This window comes from Leucopleurus acutus, assembly GCF_964270905.1.
Source record: "Leucopleurus acutus genome assembly, chromosome: 19".
Classification (NCBI taxonomy): domain Eukaryota; kingdom Metazoa; phylum Chordata; class Mammalia; order Artiodactyla; family Delphinidae; genus Leucopleurus; species Leucopleurus acutus.
In genome coordinates, this window is record NC_139161.1 from 51,240,819 (window position 1) to 51,261,283 (window position 20,465).

At 51.4% G+C, this 20,465-nt stretch overlaps 2 protein-coding genes across 4 annotated transcripts; one reads left to right on the plus strand and one right to left on the minus strand.

Moving 5' to 3' along the window:
* Window positions 1-1,627: 1,627 nt before the first annotated feature.
* PLD2 (phospholipase D2) lies at window positions 1,628-13,158 on the minus strand (the record flags this gene model as incomplete). Of its 3 annotated transcripts, none has more annotated exons than XM_082861140.1 (24): window positions 1,628-2,423; window positions 2,675-2,789; window positions 3,173-3,326; window positions 3,552-3,686; window positions 3,950-3,999; window positions 4,175-4,288; window positions 4,395-4,483; window positions 4,706-4,810; window positions 4,954-5,067; window positions 5,158-5,276; window positions 5,452-5,578; window positions 5,962-6,132; window positions 6,313-6,423; window positions 7,312-7,390; window positions 7,533-7,616; window positions 10,456-10,605; window positions 11,211-11,363; window positions 11,456-11,548; window positions 11,696-11,754; window positions 11,878-11,943; window positions 12,036-12,141; window positions 12,568-12,710; window positions 12,816-12,946; window positions 13,035-13,158. In XM_082861140.1, 24 exons carry the CDS (start codon window positions 13,141-13,143, stop codon window positions 2,199-2,201), a joined length of 2,802 nt encoding a protein of 933 aa, XP_082717266.1. In that variant the 3' UTR covers window positions 1,628-2,198. The 3 variants fall into 3 exon arrangements, with proteins under 3 accessions (XP_082717266.1, XP_082717265.1, XP_082717264.1); XM_082861139.1 differs by having other exon boundaries at window positions 3,206-3,326; window positions 13,035-13,143; XM_082861138.1 differs by having other exon boundaries at window positions 3,950-4,032; window positions 13,035-13,143.
* A 6,121-nt stretch (window positions 13,159-19,279) lies between these two features.
* LOC309976251 (uncharacterized protein C17orf114) lies at window positions 19,280-20,050 on the plus strand (the record flags this gene model as incomplete). Its single annotated transcript, XM_082861830.1, has 2 exons — window positions 19,280-19,352; window positions 19,791-20,050. The coding sequence occupies 2 exons, from the start codon at window positions 19,280-19,282 to the stop codon at window positions 19,958-19,960; spliced, it is 243 nt and encodes an 80-aa protein (XP_082717956.1). The 3' UTR covers window positions 19,961-20,050.
* Window positions 20,051-20,465: the final 415 nt, after the last annotated feature.

The following is a 20,465-nucleotide window of genomic DNA, read 5'->3' on the forward strand; positions in this document are numbered from 1 at the left end:
CCCTGGGTCTAGAGGCAACTCTTCTGATTGCAGGCCCACTGCTTTTTTTCACTACACTGTGCGGGCCTCCATTCAAGAAACTCCAGGACCAATGAGTGGGGAGCAGATAGACCAGCAGACAGTATGAAGCAGAAGCCCACCTCCCCCTGGCCCAGCCCTGGGGCAGCTGCTGCCTCCACTCTACTCTGCAGTTAATGAGGTAATGGTCCCCTAGGGAAAAAGGCCCTGCGTGCTGACAACGAGGCTAATTAGCAGAATGCCAATTAGTACCTGGGGACTGGCTCTACATGGGAGGGGGAATTTCTTGTGTGGAAGTGGCTTCTTCAGAGGAACGGGGGTGGGGGGGGGGCGCTGGACTCAAAGGAGAGGATGGGAGCAAGGCCACAGTATCCCCTCTCTCCACGCCATCATCCACAAGCACACCCCTCCTCCAGGAAGTCCTCCTAAACTGCTCACTCTATTCCCCTCTGTTTCTTCCTGCTCCTGTGGTCAATTCGGAGATTGGGGAGTGAGGCTGGGGGAACAAAGGGCAAGATCCAGGACTGCACTAAACTTTTTTCTAATTGCAAAATATTTCAGATATACAAAAAGATATGGAAAAAATATATAAAGTTCATATCCCACCACCCAGCTTAAGAAATAAAAGTCACCAATTCACTCAAAGAGCTCTCTGTATACCCCTGTTATCTTATCCTTTTCTCCCCACCTGCCGTGGGAGGTAACCCTCCTCAGTCCAGTGTGAACTACATTCTCTTGTAGACTACACCATCTATTTTCTCTCTTCCCTCTGGAGCAATAGAACTCTGTGCAATGACGGAAATGGTCTGTACCTGCACCGTCCAATATGCTAGACACGAGTGGCTCCTGAGCACTTGAAACATGGCTGCTGCGAGTGAGGAACTAAATCTTTACCTATTTGTAATTGTAATTAATTTAAATGTAAATAGCCAAATGTGGCTGGTGGCTACTGTACTGGACACTGAAGCTCCAGGACATACGTGCCTGTCCCACGAGGGTGGGGACTTTGTTGTATTCACTGCTGTGAGTTTAGAATGGTGTCTGGCAAAGAGCAGGTACTCAATAAGTATCTAAGTCAATGACTGAATCTTTACAGCAAGCCAGTTATTAAGTATTATTCCCATTTCCCAGTTGGGATCACCGAGGCCCAGAGAAGTGATGTGACTTGAGAAGGTCACCAAGGTAGTAAGTGACAAGTCCAGGATTTGGGCCCAGTTCTTCCTGACCTCAAGCCTTATACCCTTATCCACTCCCAGGGGCTTCGCTAAGCCTCTCCCCTTGCAGTCACTTGAGGAACAAGAGGCAGCCCCTCTGGGCCCTTCTTTGGGCGCCTCCCTCACCTGAAGCTGCACCATCAGCTCCACTGTCCTCCAGGAGTCCTGGTTTGACCCCGCCCTTCTTTTACCCAGGCATCCCTGTGTGAACACCTGGTCTTCCCAGCACCTACTGACGGAGCTCCCGAAGCCACAGACGAGCGGAGCGGAGCTGAAGTCACAGAAAGAAGAAACCAGTGGTGTGGAGAGAGGATGAAGGGGCCTGTGCTGCTGTGTGTAGGCCTGGGGGGGGCAGCTGAGACAAGCACTCAGTTCAGCCCAGGAGGAGGCAAGGACCTTTTCTAGGCTTTTATTTATGAAACGCTTATTGAACTGATACAGAGTTAGTGCCTGTCATCAGCTGGTGGGGGCGGTTAGTGTGCATCCCCCCACCCCCCCCGTCCCCTCCCCACCATGGGCACTGAAGCCGGAAGCGGCTGCATCCTTCCCTCCACCTTGGCAGTAATGAACCGGGAAAGGCCCTGGGGCAGGGAGGGCGTTCAAGGGCAGGAAGAGGAAGGGAGAGATGGGAAGGCCTAGGGCAGAATCTGGTCCTCCTGGAGTAGGAGGCTGGCCCCAGGCATCCTGGCAGGTGTTTTGCTTCTCCTTTGTAGCAGTGGTTTGAACTGGGCAGCGAGGAGGATGAACTTCTCTGGACCCTCTCCTGCCTCCCCAGCCCGGGCTTGAGAGTGTCCTCTTTGGCTACTTCTCAAGAAAGGGTCCTCTGTGACTTCTCTAGTTCCCTCCGGGGATGGCTGCCTCCCCCAGGTCTCAAAGGCACTGCCCTCGCTGCTCAGGGTGAGGGGGCAGGGAGCCAGATGAGGTAGAGCCCAGCGGCTGGTGACCTCTCCCGGGCTGGAGCCGCAGCTATGTCCACACTTCTAGGGGTATCACGCCCTCCTTGCTCCCCAGGGGGGGCAGCAAAGACTCATCCTCCAGGAACTTGAGGGGGAAGTGGACCAGGTGGCCCTGGACCTGGGTGAGTTCAGACCGGGCCAAGGGAGGGCTGACCGTGGCCAGCGGCTCCACGGCCACATACTCCCGGAGTGCCCGCAGGGAGCGAATGGCGTTGGACGGCAGGCAGCGGAAGATCTGTGGGCGAGAGGCATGGAAGCCAATAAGGCTTGGGGAGACTGCCCAAGAGTCCAAGCCCAACTAGGCTAGACGCCCTCATGCCCACCATATCCCTCTACACTGACCCTGAGCCACTGAATCCCATGATGTCCCCAGACCCTCATCCTCTTATGAGGATGGCTGTGCGGGGGCTCCTCTCTATCCCACCCTAGACAGGATAATCCATGAACTTCCCCCTGCCAGCACCCCTGCCCACCCCCGTTGCCCACCTGCTCATAGATATTGGCATTGCTCTCAGCTGTGTCTTGCCACGACTGGAAGAAGTCATCACAGACAGGGTCTCGGAGATCCAGGTCCGGCCGGGCATCTGCCCCGAGAATCACGCTGCGGGAGAAAGGGGTGCCAGCAGGGCCAGATTAAGATCCTTTGAAAGCCTGAATACCAGAAAATTATAATGTGCCTACCCAGGTATTTCAAAATAGAAGCAATGTTAAACAGTACAATAAGCGTAAACGAGTCCAACAGAGCTTTAATTTGTCTCTACTTTGGCGACTACTTTAATGCTTTAAAAGATACACCAAATTACTTTTGAAATATTTGTTTCTCATTTTTTCGGTATCCCTGCTTTGCCGGTACCTTAAGCTGGATGAGTCTGCCTCTTGGGAAATCCAGTACTACCTCTAAGCTATCCTCACACTTGCTCAAAAGGCAGACCCTCCCCCTTTCCACCTCTCCCACCACGCTGTAGCACCCCACCCCGGCTCTACCTGAAGCAGTGTTTCCGCAAACTCAAGGCAAACCTGCCCGCCTCATATTCCACACCATTCATGAGGGATGCCTCCATCTCCGTGTCCTCGATCAGCACAGCCAGCTCACTGTCCCGCTTCCCCAGTAAACTCCGATCATTGATGTTTGCGGAGCCTGGTGGGTGGTGCGGGACACACTGCGTCCTCCTGAGCCCAGGAGACCCCATCACCTCTACCCAAGAACCAGCCTGGGGGCAACACGCCTTCTTTGGCCTCCATCCCCAGTTGGGCCTCAGCTGCACTCTCCACCACCCACCTCCATCCCGTTGCCCCTGGCTGGGCCCTGCTCCGCTTCTCCCCACCCTCCTCTCGTTGCCGGGGGCCGAGATCCAGCACTGACCAATGATGACCGTCCGGTCATCTGCAATGAGCATCTTGCTGTGGATGTAGATGAGTTCTGAGACCGGGTGCCTACCCAGCTCTCCGTGTGTGCGAAGCCCACAGATGGAAATATAGTCCCGCCACGCTGTCCCCACTGTGAGTAAGAGATGGGGGGAAGGGGAGTGAGGAGAGGTACTCTCCATGTGCAGACAGAGCCCTGTCCCATCTACCTCCTCACTTCAGAAGCCCTGGTCTATATACTTCTCTCTGCAGTGTAAGGCCACCTGCGGGCTCAGGCAGTAGCCCCAGAAGCATGCAGGAGTGATAGCCTCCTTCCCTCCATCCCTGGGGCTCCAGTCCCTCAGTTGCCCCCTCTCCGGGGGTCCAGGGCTTGAACCCCCAGCTCCCAGCACTCACTGGCTGCTTTGAGGCGATGTAGAATTGAATATTCCCCACGACACAGCGTCCTGAGGGAAGAGAATGGGTGAGGGAAGTGGAGACTGGGGAGGAGATGGGGGATGTCAGGAGAGAGGTGGACCTCAAAAGTCTAGCAAGAAGGGATCAGGACGGAGTCAGGATGGAGGCATAGGTAGGATGGGGCCATGGAGAGGTAGAGTTTGGCTGAGGGGGGGCGGGGGTCACCTGTAAGTGAAGTGCAGAATGGCCTGGATGGAGTTACCACCACCTGTGGAGATGTCGCCCTCGAACCCCGGGAGCAGGGGCAAAAGCATGTAGACTCGGAAGCACTGCCCCTGTCTGGGGAGGGGTGGAGTCAGAGGTGTGACCTCTCCCCCAAGCCCCACCCATCCAGTTGGGCTTAAACCACGCCCACAATCTTCACACTCTGGCTGGTCTATCTTACTTGTGGGCCTTCAAGATTCTGTCCACAATCTCATCGCCCACCTTGTTCAGCACCGTCCGCCCATCTGAGCAGCTAATGAAGAATTGATTCTGGGGCAGGGACCAATGAGAGACATCAGCAGTCCGGCCCCAGCCCCTGCCCTCAGCTCCCCGCTGCCGTCCCCAGCCCCAGGCTCCAGGCCCTGGCCCCAGGCTTCTGCATTTCTCCAGGCCCAGTTATGCCAGTCCTCAACGATTGATGCCACTGACATCCTAAGTCTCTCCCCTGGGATGTCCCCTCCGTTCTCTGCCCCACCCTCATCCCGGTCAGACCTCAATGTAGAGGAAGTGCTGGCTCTCCCTGATGGTGTGCAGGTAGGCATTGAGGATGGAGTTCTCCAAGGTCCCCGCTGACCAGCGGTCCACTGACCGCAAGACCTGGGGGGGGGGACGGCGAATATGATGTGGCTCCTGAGCCCGGGAGAGGAGGGGTCTGGCGGGGGCTCTCAGGTCAGGGAGAGTGGGCCGGGGCATTGGGCTGAAGGGAGGGAGGCGAGGGCAGGCTGAAGTCGGAGCCTCACCTGCACGGTGGCGCACTGCACTCCCGGGAGCATGAAAGGGAGCTGGTTTGCGGTGCTGGTGGACTTGGGCAGCAGGTAGGGGTACCTGGGTATCTTGTACTTGGCCTTGGTGGTCTGAGGAAGAGGGATGGCAGAGTCAGAGGGAGGTGACGAGCTGCCCCAGGCTCCCTCCCGCCCTCCAGCCTCATGGGAGGGATCGAGCACCTTGGTGAAATTCCAGCGCTGGATGAAATGCCGGGCAAGGTCCCTGGCGGGTGAACCATGGACCACCACCCCGACGTCCCGCCATGGCATCCGGGGTGTGGTCTCCCTGTCAATGAAATCTGGGGGTCCCAGGAGAGTCAGGGGAGAGGTCAGGGATGGTCTCTTGGGGACACTTGGGGCAGAGAGGAGGAGGGTGCATTACCCTTGACCCAGTTCATCCCACCCGCAGTCCCAGCCCTGCCTTCTACCCCTGCTCCCCGCTCTCACCGCCTTTGGAGGAAGGGGACCCCCTACCCTCAAAAGGCCGATCCAGCTGGACCCAGTCCTTAGTGATAAGATTGCTGTAGTCCTTGCCCAGCCAGAAGAGTTGGTTGTGAGAGAGGTCTGGTGTAGCTGGAGGGTCTGAGCATGAGGTGGGAGGCTGTAGGGGGAACACACCCAAGCCAGGGGCAAGGAGAGGTCATGGGGCTGTAAGGAGCCAGGCCAAAGAGAAGAAAGGAGCACTGGGAGATTGGGAGACAGAGAGACACACAGAGTAAGAATGAAGCAGAGAGAGTTTGATTCCCCGGTCCTCCCCTTCAGATGCATTTGAAATCCCTAGAGGAATGGGGGGAGGGGTGGGTAACGGACATGGGGAGGGGACCGGGTCATAGTATATTCAAAGCAGGTTCTTGGGGTCCCAGAAAGGCCGAGGAACCCTGAGTGCGGGCTTGGAATGACTGGAGGGGAAGGCTGGAGCCGGGAAGGGGTGTGGATTTAGGTTAGCTGAGTTTGGGGGAGCTCAGGAAGGCCTTGGGGGGTTACCTGGGGGGCAGCTGACTCAGAGGAGTCCCGAAGGTCAGTCAGTCTGTAGTGCAGGTCATCCCAGCGGCCATAGGCGAGGTCCAGCCCCCCCAAGAAGGCCACTGCTTGGTCCACCACCAGGAGCTTCTCATGATGGGCCCACAGAGTCATGTGGTCTGGGTGGCGCATCACCTGGAGCAGGTATGGGGGAGTTCAGGAGAGTGAGCTTAGGTGGGAGAAGAAAGAGGAGGCGTTGGGGGAGAGAATGGAAAGACGGAAGGATGAGATGTTCAGGAAAAGGGAGGGTTGCGGGGATGGGAAAGTGTGGTGAGGAGGGCTGCAGGGAAGGGGTCTCTGAGGCCTGAGAGTCACCTTTATGTTGGGATGCAGTAGCATTAGAACCTTCTTGCTATAGCCACTGTTGATGGCCAAGGCCAACTCCACTTCCTTAAACAGCAGTACGGACACCCGGACACCCTCCTCCTGGTGGTCAGTGAGGGAATCAGATCCTAATGCCTCTCTCGGAAGGACCCCTTCCCACCCTCCCAAACCCTTCCCCATGCTCAGGATTCCTGTATATTCCTCCCCTTCCCACCCTCCCAAACCCTTCCCCATGCTCAGGATTCCTGTATATTCCTCCCCCTTCCCAGCCCCCCAAACCCTTCCCCATGCTCAGGATTCCTGTATATTCCTCCTCCCTGCGTGGAGATCCTCAAAGCTCTGCCACTTACACCCTGCTTTGATGCTTACAGCAAACCCAGATTGAATATCATCTATCTGCTCACCCATCCACACATCTACCCACCTAGCCAGCATTATCTATCCACCCATTTTCCCCAAAATTTACTCATCCCCTTATCTACCATCTATCATTCATCCATCTACCTACCCACTCTCCTACTGATCCACCTTCCCAACCTCACGTCCTTCTATCTATCTCCCTTTCCATCATCTACCCATCCATTCGCCCACCCACTCTCCATCACCCACATATCTTTCCTCCCACCCATCAACATCTATGGAGGCTCCCAACATAGCAGACACTATGCCTTGTATTGGAACTAGTGATATTAATCAGCCCAGGGAGAGAGACAGACATGTCCACCCTGCAGTAACACAACAGAGTGTAATGGATACTGGGAGGAAAGTCTATACCAGGTAGAGGAAGGGCAAGAACAGGGAGGTGTCAGTTCTCCTTAGGGAAGGGGAGGCAGCGATGTTTGCCAGACACTGAGCCAGGATGGGCATATTTCCTCCTCCTCAAGTTTCAGATTCCCTGCCTTCCCCCATGCTACAGTCCCTTCTAACCAATCTCCACCCACAGGCCACCCCGCCACCATGCTTCCCCTCTGGCCCAACCACTCTCCTCACCGCCTTCTTCTTGAGCATAATGTCCAGTCTCCAGTCATCTGAATGGGCCGGACGCTTCAGGTAAATCTCAGGACTCAACCTGGGATTCAGGGCAGCGGGTAAGGGCAAGCTAAGCTCCCGACAACAGTCACTCCTCCCCTTCCACTCCTTTTCTGACCCATAAGCTGATGTGTTGCAGGCCCTATCCTACCGCTTCCTGCTCAGGCTTTTTCCCCACTTACCACCAGTCTGTGATGAAAATCTCCTCTTGAGCTCGCAGGATGGCATCAGCTGCAGCAGCAAAGTAACCTGCCCCATTCACAAACCTGGGGGGAGGCCAAGCCAAGGAGGTCAGGGGAGTCAGAAGCCAGAAAGCTCTGGAGAGTGAAGACCGGAGGACAGTCATGGGTCAGAGGTGACAGCAGGGTCAAAGACCAAGAGAGATCAGAGAGGTCAGACAGTAGCAGATATATCAAAGTGGGATAAATTTGCCAGTACGAGCTAAATAAAATTACAAACTACAAAAGACACAACAAACCAAAGAAAATGACTGAAGATTGGGAAGATTAATACATCACATATAAAGAGTTCCAACATATCAATAACAAAAAGACATACAGGGGGCTTCCCTGGTGGCACAGTGGTTGAGGGTCGGCCTGCCGATGCAGGGGACACGGGTTCGTGCCCTGGTCTGGGAGGAGCCCACATGCCGCGGAGTGGCTGGGCCCGTGGGCCATGGCCGCTGAGCCTGCGCGTCCGGAGCCTGTGCTCCGCAACGGGAGAGGCCACAACAGTGAGAGGCCCGCGTACCGCAAAAAAAAAAAAAAAAAAAGACATATAGGCCAACTGAACAAAGAAAAGTGCTTTCACTGCAGAGGGCACGGGTTTGGCCCCTGGTTGGGGAACAGGGTCCCACAAGCTGCACGGCACGGCCAAAAAAAAATGGCCAATCATAGATGAAAAGATGTTCAACTTCACCACTAAACAAGGAAATTGATATTAAAATGAATAACAATTTTTAAATTCACTAGATTGGCAAAAAATAAAATTGCAGGTTACATTCAATATTAGCATATGGGGAAGTGAGTATTCTCATAGTTTGTGAGAATATACATTGGTTTTATAGCTTTTTTAGAGGACAGTTTGGTATTACCTATCAGAATATTAAATCCACATACCCCCGATACCATTAAATGCACTTCGTAATTCTATATCTAGGAAGACATCCTATTAAGTGCTTAACCAAAGATTATGTTCATTGTAGTATCGTTTATAAGACTGAAAGTGGGAAATAATGTAAATGCCTAATCTCTGATACGTGTTAAGTGAAAAAAATAAAACAGAGAGTGCATGATCTCATTTACATTAAAACAAAAAGTAACATATATGCTAAGCACATGAAAATATGCAGGAAAAGATCTGGGAGGATAAATATCAAACTATCACCAGGATTACTTCTGGGGAGAAAAATGGGATTTGGGGGAGGGGGTGTAGAGAAGAACTAAGGGCCAGGGGGTAAAGGCTTGTGCAGTGAACTTTAATTTTTTTACTTAATATGTTTCCGTATTGTTAGACTTTTAATAACTAACAGTCCTGTTTGATGGTGAAGAGCAGGGTCTTGACCCAGACTAGCTGGATTTGAATCCTGGTTCCACTGTTTACAAGGTGTGTGACATTGACAAGTTACTTAACTTCTCCTTGCCTCAGTTTTCTCACCTGTAAAGTGGATATAACAACTGTACCTGCTTCACGGGGCTGTTGTAAGTTCATAAACATAAAACACTCAGAATGGTTTCTGGCACACACTAAGTGCTACATAAGTATTAGCTATGATCAGTTCTTATGTTAAAAAATAAATCTCAGGCTTCCCTGGTGGCGCAGTGGCTGGGAATCCTCCTGCCTATTCAGGGGACACGGGTTCGAGCCCTGGTCCGGGAAGATCCCACATGCCGCAGAGCAACTAAGCCCGTGCGCCACAACTACGGAGCCTGTGCTCTAGAGCCCGCGAGCCACAACTACTGAGCCTGTGTGCCACAACTACTGAAGCCTGTGCGTCTAGAGTCCGTGCTCCGCAACAACAGAAGCCACCGCAATGTGAAGCCTGCGCACCGCAACGAAGAGTAGCCCCTGCTTGCTGCGACTAGAGAAAGTGCTAGCCAGCAACGAAGACCCAACACAGCCAAAAATAAATAATAAATAAATTTTTAAAATAAATAAATAAATTAATAAATCTCTATCCCACCCCTCTAGGTCGTCACAAAGCATTGAGCTGATCTCCCTGTAGGGAGGGTGGGAGGGAGGCTCAACAGGGAGGGGATATGGGGTTATATGTATACGTATAGCTGATTCACTTTGTTGTACAGCAGAAACTAACACAACATTGTAAAGCAATTATACTCCAATTAAAAAAATCTCAACACCACCTCCAAGAAAAATTCTTTCCATGACTCCTCTCTGCCTATGATAAAGGTTAACCCCCTCAGCTTAGTGGGAGAGGCACTGATCAGACCCTGCGACCCCCAGACTCTTTACTGACCACTGCTCCTCACGCTGCAACAATGGTCGGTCTTTGTGGTTCCCAAACTCGATGGGCTATTTCTAGCTTCTCCGCACGGACTGCCCTTCTCCATTTTCTTTATCTTGCTAAGGTTAACCTCAGGGTTACTGCCTTCTAGAAGCCAGTCCTGACATCCTATGCTGGGGCAGATGCCCCTCCTCTGTGCTTGGTACCCTATACCTACCACCAGCGTGGCAAACTCCCATTGTTTCGGGACTGAATCACCTACTGAGTCTTATCCCTGCCACTGGACCTGGCACATAGTGGGTGCTCAGAAAATGTTTATTAACTGGACGAATAAATCAGAGACATTTTAGATCACTGAGAACAGAGAGGGTCAGTGTGGTGAAAGGAGGTTAAAAAGGTCACAGGATGTCGGAGAGGTCGGGGTCAGAGATTACCCAGTTTGGGGTTCAGAAAGATCAGAGGGAAATCAGAGGGATCAGCATGATTAAACAGGTCAAGGGGTCAGGGAAATTTGAGAAGTCAAAGGGGGAGTTTATTGAGGTCAGAAGGGGTCAGAGGAGATAAAGAGGATCAAGGACTCAGAGAAACCAAGGAGGTCGGAAAGGCCACTGACGATTTCAGAAAGGATGTCAGTGTCTCACCACCGGGCCAGGGTCCCAGGCCGAGGTGGAGCATAGCTTTCGTGCCGGTGCAGCTGTACAAAGTCTCTGCCCGGGCCATGGGCCAGCTCAGTGATCTCCTGGGCCCACCACCGTGCCTGCCGGTAGCTGCTGCACTTGAGAATCAAGGACCTGGACGGGAACAATGGGTGGACCACAATCCTCACCCTCCACACCTCTGGCCTGGCCCAGAAACCTCCCCGTTAGCTATCACCTCTTTCCCACCTCTTCCCTTAGTCCCTACTTGACTTCACAGGGACAGGGAGTGTATCTGCCTTATTCACAGTTGGGTCCTTGGCGCCTGGTATCGTGCCAGCCACTTAAGTTTGTTTTTTTGGGGTTTTTTTTGGCCATGCTGCACTGCATGTGGGATCTTAGTTCCATGACCAGGGATCAAACCTGCTCCCCTTGCAGTGGAAGCATGGCATCTTAACCACTGGACCACCAGGGAAGTCCCTTAAGTTTGTTGAATGAATAAATGGATGAATGCAGTGCCCTATCTTTTGCACCAAAAGTCCTTCCCCCAGGCTTATACTCAACTCTCTTTCTCTGCGCCCAGCCTCTAAGAGCAGCCCCAAGCATCTGACTAGAACAGTTCTCTGGTTCCAAATCATGGCCGGCTCCAGGGAGGTGGGAACGCCTTCCTTTCTTCCATGGTCTCTTCCACGTAACTCCTCTTAGGGTCCCAGGCTGGCTCTTCACTCACCAGGTGTCTGTCCACACCAGGGAGGCCTTACCTGTGGGAGGTGTCGATCCGGACCCCGTACCGTGCCTCTGTGCTCCTTTTCCCCACCTGTACCTCGAAGCCAGGGTCGAAGAGCTGAACAAATGTGATGGTGCCGGTCTCGAGGCACATGTACAGCAGGAAGGAGTCCTTCACCACCAGCCACCTGGAGTGGAAGGGCTCTGACCATTCCTCCATGCCCCTGGCATCTCCTTCCTCACCCCCACCCACTGCCCAGCGGCTCTGCTCAGGCCTCACCGCTTGGACCAGCGATAACAAACTTGGTCTCGGCCACAGCAGGTGAGGCCAGGAACACGGTGGCCACCTGAGCGCTTCCGGATCACCCCCTCCCTGTGGGAAAAACCAGGAAGAGATGTTGGATGAGGCTGGATGAGGGATCCAGACCTCCAGCCCGCTGTGCACTGCTCTTTCCCTATTCTCAGCCAGGGAGAGATCCAGATGTTGGCAGATGGCGGGTGAGGGGTGTCAGACACTCACAGTCCTTTGCATCCAAGGTCTGGGATAAAGGACAGCTGACTGACTTCCAGAAACTCTGTCTGCAGAGGAAGAAAAAGGCCCAGAGGAGAGACGCTTATTTTCAGCCCCTCAGACTCTACCGACCCTGGTCCTCTGCCCCCTGCTCCATCTCAAGAGACCTGGCACCAACCTCTTGACCTTACCATGGCATGGTAGTTGCGGTAGAAAGACATGGTCAGGAGGCGGTTGAGGTAATCCTCCAGGTATTTCTGAAGTAGGGACGGGAAAAAGGGAGAGACAGATGGGACCAGAACCATTTGCACCCAAACACCTTCCCAGAGGACCTGGTGTCCGGTCCCACCTGTTTGCTGGATGCATGTCTGGCGGAGCCCTCAGGACTTGCCCGGGGTAGAGAGGGCATCTGTCTGTTGTTTGCCTCTTGGGCTGGAGAAGAAGCAACGGCAAAGCTGTGGAAGTGATGAGGGAGGGTCAATAGGAGGATGGGAGGATGGGTGCCTAGGTTCCTGAAGCACTGGAGGTGGGGTCTTGGAGGAGGCGAGGGGCTGGCAGAAGGAATGCCCCTTACCCTGAGGATGGAGACAGAAAAAGGTGGGAGGCTGCCAAGGGTACTTTGGGCATCCAGCCCTGCTGAGATACTGGCCCAGAACCATGGACAGGGAGAGCTGAGCAGGGAAGGTTTCCTGGTAACCGGGGTCAGAGGAGCAGGCCCAGTGGCCAGAGTTGGGGGAGGAAAGCAGCTGGGGGAGGAAAGGCTGTGGTCTGGGGATGAGACAGACGGAAAGCAGCAATGGGGGCTGGGGCCGTGACATCCCATGCTGCCCCGCGGTGAGGGGGCACCTGCCCTTCACAGGAGGCAGTCTTGTCCCCCTCACCGAGCCAGAGGGAGCAGACTCATCAAGACTTTGTGTCTCAGGAGGTCCCGATGCAATTCCTGGAAATGACGGAACTTCTTCTTGGTTGTCCAAGTAAAGTCACCGTGAGTCAAGCGGACAGAATACAGAGTGCAGGTGCCCACCTGGGGGAGTGAGGAACTGACTGAATGGATGTCCCCTGGTTGGGTGGCAGCCCCCACTCTGGCCAGCCCTCCCCTTAGCCCCCTCCCTGGTGCCAGCCCAGCCACCTTGGATCCACTGGTGTATCTTTCAGTGCCCACCACCTGGGCTATGACGGGAACCCCAGGGGCAAACACCAAGGGGTGAATTTTCAGAGGCTGGAGGTCGTAGATGGCCAGAAAGGGGTGCATCCGGTCAGCTGACAGGAGAGAAAGTGGAAGAATGTGGACTCCAGGAGGTCTAAGCCCCCTCCTCCTCCTCTCCCTGAAGGCGTCCTCCCTGTGTACCTGAGTCCTCTCCCTCCTTCAGAGTGTCCACCTCATCGGGCTCCATCTGTAACTGTCTGGAGTCCAGGTCACCCCCAGAGGGGAAGAGGCTCTCGGAGGTCGCCGCCATCCTAGGAATATGGGGAGGCCTCAGGAAGGTGACCTGCTTTGCAGAACCCTGCCCCCCATCGCACCCCACGGTCTTCCATCTCCCACAGGTTCCCCCGCTACCCCCCACCTGGCTCCCGCTGACTCCCCGTCTCTCTGATTATGGCTCATCGGTCTGCAACGTCCTGCCAACCCGCCTCTAATCTCCATCCCCTATCTCGATCCTTCCTGCATCCAGAATGCCTGAGTCCCGCCTCCCGTCCCGTAACCAGGGTGCCGAGGAACACCCGGCCAGGCCCGGATGGCCCCGAAGTGGGGCAGAGCAGAAGCCAGGGGAGGGGCCCCGGGGGTTGCCAGGGGTCCCGAGCCACCGGGGCTCCAGCCAGGCCAAGCCAGCTGGAAGAAGGGGTCCAGGCGGGAATGAGGAAGTTATGCGTTCCCCGCCCGGGAGGGAAACCCCGAAATCTGAGCATGAGGCTGAGTCAGGAGGACCCGCAGCCCAAGCTCATTCCCGTCCCCGCCCGATTTCCTGGGCCCGGCACCTCCGCGGCGCCCCATCCCCGGCCCCCTCACCCGGGCAGCCGAGCCGGAGGCAGCGCAGCAGAGTCAGAGCGGGAGCCCACAACCCAGAGGGCCAGGGCGGGGCGGGCGCTCAGGGCCTGCCCTTGGGGGCGGGACGGCCCCCGGCCTCACCTCCTCCGGATTCTCGTCGGTCCTGTCCCGCCCCCGCCGCCCTCGGCCTGTCCTTGCAGTCCTGCGTGCGGCCTGGGCGCTGCGGCCGCCCTCGGCTCTGCGGGACGGCGCTTCCCTCCCCGTGCATCGGTGCGGCGCCGTCTGCCGGGCTGTCAGTCTGTCCCGCGCCGTCGGTCCGTGCAGGCCCGCTCCTCCCTGTGGGCCCTCGGCCCTGCGCACCCTCCTCCGCTCGGACGCCGGCCCCCCCGGGGCCTCTCCGGCCACCGATCCCGCCAGGGCCCCAGGCGGGACGCGCCTCCGCGGCAGGGACCTGGCTGTGTCCCCTTCCCGGGCCGGCTGAGAACCGCATTGGCATTTGTAGATGGAAGGAATGACGGAAGGCCCGAGGGCTGGTGGCCACAAATTCATTAACGTACGCAAGCTTGCATCCTTTCATTCATTCACTACTTACTGCGCACTTGCTCCGCGCCAGACTCTGAGCATACAGTAGTGAACAAAACTATCACGGGACTTGCGCTTCTGAAACTAACAGTCTAAGGGGAAACAGGAAGAATTTCAGGTTCTAATAGACAAAATATTTCATTTTTTTTTAAAGTAGATTTCTTTATCTCTTCTAGATGGAAGAGTGGGCTGATGGATATTTCTTCATGGACATTTGGGTGGTTTCTAGTTTTTGCCTGCTGCGAATAAAGCTCCTACAAACATTCCTGGGTAAGTCTTTGTGTAGCAGTATATTTTCGTTTCTCTTGGGTAAATAGCTAGGAGTGGAGTTGCTCCATCGTTTTAACTTTTTAAGAAACTAGCCAAACTTGTTTGATCTCTAATTGCACACATTTATATAGAGGCAGGGTGAAGAAAGTGACAAATAAAGCCTATTTTAAAATGGTCATTAAAAAGCACTTTTTAAACAATAGATCTTCACTGGACTATAATTGCTTCACAATACTGTTAGTTTCTGTTGCACAACAAAGTGAATCAGCCACATGCGTACACATGTCCCCATATCCCCTCCCTCTTGAGCCTCCCTCCCATCTTCCCTATCCCACCCCTCTAGGTCATGGCAAAGCACTGAGCCGATCTCCCTGTGCTATGCTGCTGCTTCCCACCAGGCAACTATTCTACATTCGGTAGTGTATATATGTCGATTCTACTCTCACTTCGCCCCAGCTTCACCCTCCCACCCCAAGTCCTCAAGTCCATTCTCTATGTCTACCTCTTTATTCCTGCCCTGCAACTAGGTTCATCAGTGCCATTTTTTTTTTAAGATTCCATATATATGCATTAGCATATGGTATTTGTTTTTCTCTTTCTGACTTACTTCACTCTGTATGACAGACGCTAGGTCCATCCACCTCACTACAAATAACTCAATTTCTTTCCTTTTTTGGCTGAGTAATATTCCATTGTATATATGTGCCACATCTTCTTTATCCATTCATCTGTCAGTGGACATCTAGGTTGGTTCCATGCCCTGGCTATTGTAAATAGTGCTGCAATGAACATTGTGGTACATTGTCTCTTTTTGAATTACGTTTTTCTCAGGGTATATGCCCAGTAGTGGGATTGCTGGGTCATACAGTAGTTCTATTTTTAGTTTTTTAAGGAACCTCCATACTGTTTTCCATAGTGGTTGTATCAATTTACATTCCCACCAACAGTGCAGGAAGGTTTCCTTTTCACCACACCCTTTGCAGCATTTATTGTTTCTAGATTTTTTGATAATGACCGTTCTGACCGGTGTGAGGTGATACCTCATTGTAGTTTTGATTTACATTTCTCTAATAATTAGTGATGTTGAGCATCTTTTCATGTGCCTCTTGGCCACCTGTATGTCTTCTTTGGTGAAATGTCTATTTAGGTCTTCCGCCCATTTTTTAACTGGATTATTTGTTTTTTTGATATTGAGTCACATGAGCTCTTTGTATATTTTGGAGATTAATCCTTTGTCTGTTGTTTCATTTGCAAATATTTTCTCCCATTCTGAGGGTCGTCTTTTTGTCTTGTTTATGGTTTCCTTTGCCGTGCAAAAGCTTTGAAGTTGAATTAAGTCCCATTTGTTTATTTTTGTTTTTATTTCCGTTACTCTAGGAGGTGGGTCAAAAAAGATCTTGCTGTGATTTATGTCAAACAGGGTTTTTCCTATGTTTTCCTCTAAGAGTTTTATAGTGTCTGGTCTTACATTTAAGCCTTTAATCCATTTGCAGTTTATTTTTGTGTATGGTGTTAGGTAGTGTTCTAATTTCATTCTTTTACATGTAGCTGTCCAGTTTTCCCAGAACCACTTATTGAAGAGGCTGTCTTTTGTCCATTGTATGTTCTTGCCTCCTTTGTCATAAATTAGGTGCCCATATGTGTGTGGGTTTATCTCTGGGCACTCTATCCTGTATCATTGGTCTATATTTCTGTTTTTGTGCCAGTACCATACTGTCTTGATTACTGTAGCTTTGTGGTATAGTTTGAAGTCAGGGAGCCTGATTCCTCCAACTCTGAAAAAGCACTTTTTAAATAAGTGAAATATTTTAAGATAGGGGGTAAAAGGAACTGCCAAACTGTTTTCCAAAATGGTTGTTGTGTTTTACATTTCCAAAATCTATGTATGATAATTCCATTTGTTCTGCAGCATGGCCAATGTTTGATATTGTCTATCTTTTTAGTGTTAGCCATGCTAATAAGTGTAAAATAGTATATCATCATAGTTTTATTTGCATTTCTCTGATGACTAATGATGTTGACCATGTTTCATGTGCTTATTGACCATTTTTATATCTCTTTTTAAGTGTTCAATTCTTTCACTAATTTTTTAAAAAACCATGTTATTTGTCTTATTATTGATTTGTAAGAGTTTTTTATATATTTTGGATACAAATCCTTCATCAGATATATGTATTGCAAATATTTTCACCCAGAATGTGCCTTGTTTTTTTAAAATAATGGTGCCTTTTGGGAATTCCCTGTTGGTCCAGTAGGACTTGGCTCTTTCACTGCTGGGGCCCAGCCACTCAGCATGGCCAAAATAAATAAATAAATAAAATAACGGTGCCTTTTGAAAAGCAGAGGTTTTTATTTTGATTAATTTGTGGCCTGTAGACTATTACTCAGCAATAAAAATGAATACAGTGTAAAATGGTACAGCCACCTCGGAAACAGTTTCAAAATGTTAAGCGTAGAGTTACCATGTGGCCCAGCAATTCCACTCCTAAGTATATGCCAAAAAGAACTGAAAATGTATGCCCTCACAAAAACTTGTACATGAATGTCCACAGTAGTATTATTCAAATAGCGAAAAAGTAGACACAAGCCAAAATGTCCATCAAGTAATGAATAGATAAACAAAATGTGGTGTATCCCTACCATGGAATATTATTCAGCCATAAAAAGGAATGATGTACTGATACATGCTACAACAGGGATGGACCTTGAAACATTATGCTAAGCGAAAGAAGCCAGACACAAAGGACCACATATCATATGATTCCATTGCTATGAAATGTCCAGAATAAGTAAATCCAAAGAGACCATAGCTGGGACAGTAGCTGGGGAGAAGGACAGGGGAGTGACTGCTAATGGGTACAGGGTTTCTCTTGAGGGTGATGAGAAGGTTATAACATTAGCTGAGATGGTTGCACACCTCTGTGAATATAGTGAAAAACCACTGAATTGTAGACTTTAAAGGGTGAATTTTATGGTGCATGAATTATTTCTCAATAAAGTTGTTATTACAAAAAATACAAACTGTTAATACATACAACACGGGTGAATTTCAAAACCATTATGCTGAAAGAAGCGTACACAAAAGAGTAGTACTATATGATTCCATTAATATAAAGTTCTGGAACAGAAAAACCAATCTATAGTGATGGAAATCAGATCAGTAGTTGCCTGTGGCAGGGAGTGGGGAAAAAGAGGGAGAGTAAAGGCCACACAGGGAACTTGGTGATGGAGATGTCCCATATCTTGATTCGGGTGGTGATTACATGGGTGTATGCACTTGTCAAAACTCATAGACCTGTACACTAAGATGTGTGCATTAAATTGTATGTAAATTTTTACTTCCATAAAGTTAATTTAAAAAACAGATTTTCCAATATAAAATAAAAATTAAATTTAAAAAGAAATAAAATAAAATAACAGATTTCAGTCAGGCAGCATAGTCAGCAGTGCTTTCCAACCTTTCGCACATCATGATACCCTTAGGGAATGATAATATAGCTCTTGGAGGGCATTTAGAGTCCTTGGTTAGCATACTGTGGACTTGAGGCTCCCAGCCCGGGCTCTGGCTGCCTTAAACCTGGCCGAGGGCAATACCTGTCAGGAACATGCTTGGGAAGCTCAGTGTGGCAGTTAACAGAGTGGACTCTGGGGTCAGACTGAAGAGGGTGAGGGAAAGTACTGCTCTTCTGATAACTGCCTGTGTGACCTTGGGCAAGCTACCTAATCTCCCAGTGCCTCTGATTCCTCATCTCTGAGATCAGCATAATAATAACACTTACTTCAAAAGATCATTGACGTTAAAAAGAAAAAGGGACTTCCCTGGTGGTCCAGTGGTTCAGACTCCCAATGCAGGGGGCATGGATTCAGTCCCTGTCCGGGAACTAATACCCCACATGCTGCACGGCGTGGCCACACACACACACACACACACACAAATCATTGACACGATCAAGTGAGATAACGTAAAAGTCCCTAGAATCTACCTGGCACAGCATAATTAATCAATTACAACTATTTTCATAAAAGGGGTCGAGAGCTACTGGACCATTTGAGAACATAACATTTCCCTAACTAGTAAAGTTTCTTGTTCTAAAAAAATAAACTATTCTTTAAATTTTTTACATCTTGGGCATTCTAAATACAAATGAATCTCATTCTAAAATATAAATGAGGGACTTCCCTGGTGGTCCAGTGGCTAAGACTCTGCACTCCCCATGCAGAGGGCCCGGGTTCAATCCCTGGTCAGAGAACTAGATCCCACAGGTCGCAACTAAAAGATCCCGCACGCGGAAACGAAGATCCCACATGGCGCAACTAAGACCCGGCACAGCCAAATAAATAAATAAATAAATATTAACAAAAAATAAAATAAAATACAAATGAATCTCCAGCAGGGTCCAGCCTGGCACCCTTGTCGTCTGGCATTGCTACGATGAATTTTCACTGCGTCTGTCTGTGCCGGCACTTGTGTGTCTGTCTCTACCATGCCTCCCCTCCTAGTCTCCTCCTGCTTCTCCATGGGGATCAGAGACGACCCCAAAATTAAGGGGGTACAAAAGGATAGGCGTTTGAGTGGGGGATCCCCCACCCCTTCCCTCCTCCCTCTTCTCCCCCTTCCATCTCCTGGCGCCTGTAATCACCAGGCGGTCTGAGGCTAAGTGGTAGTTTTGCCCACAGTGGAGGGGCTTGGAAACCACACCCCTCCTAGGGTGCTCCTGGCCATTGTCTGCATCCCAGTCTCGTCCATTATTGAGATGGATCTGAAGGGGGCATGGTGTTTCCCATGGTGTGGGTGCCGGAGACAGCGGGGGACTGAAAGAGGAGCAGGTACGGGGGAGACAGAGGAAAAGGTGGGCTGCCAGGCAGACAGACAAACTGCACTGGGGAGAAAGATAAATGCTCAAATCAGGGAAGGGAAAAGGATAATCTGCCCCCTGGGCGGGAGGTGGATTTATCACTTCGCCAAAGGATTGGCTAAACACTTTGCAGGGCCCAGTGCGAAATGGAGAAGTGGGACCCCCTTATTAAAAAAATTATTAAGAATTTCAAGACAGTGACAGCAGAGCATTACACCAAGCATGGGGGCCCTTCTGAGTGTGGCCCCGTGTCCAGTGCATAGGTCACGGGCCAGGGAAGCCAGCCCTGCTGCCAACGTCCCTTCTCCTCTCCCTGCTGATGCTAGCGACACTCACCCCCTAGGTTCCCTGGCCTCTTTCCTCCTCCTGACACACAACTCCTTTCTTCCCCCTCCAATCTCCCTTTTAGGCCTGGATCCAGCTGCTGCCCCCCCAGATCCAGATCCCAGCCCAGCTGTAGCCTCCATCGTGGCTGAGGGAGGGTCCCTGGGGTCTGGCGCCTACTTCAGCAGGAAAGCCCGTCTCTCCTTCCGCCACCAGCTGCATGACATAGCATCGGCCAACGACTCCACCATTTGAAGGGGACAACCAAGGGTTGAACTTCCAGGAGGCCTTGGCAACCTTCCTTCCCCCGCCTTCTCAGTCATCCCAGTGTCCAGCTCCCTCAGATCCCTCATGACCTTCTTATTAAATACACTGAGAATTGCCAAGTGCTGTGTGTATGTGCATGTTTTGGAGAGGAGATGGGGACCACGACACCAGGGATGTTATGGGGCTGAGGTGGGAAGTGCAGCATGAGGTGGGAGTGAGGACGCAGGATTGGGGAACAGGAGGCAGCTGATCTCATGCAGCGCCCAGGTGTGCCTAGCAGGAGGTAGGTTTGCTGAAATCAAGCTTCAGAGTTGAGTGTGGTGAGAGCAGTTTGGAGCGGGTGCGGGGTAGGCAGGACAGCAGATGGGGCTAGGGAGCGTATTCGTTCAATGACTATCAAATGTCCACTCCCTGCCAGGCATTGAAAATATATCAGTGAATCAAGCACAAGGAATTCTCTCTTCTCACTGAATCTGCTTTCTGGTAGGGGAGG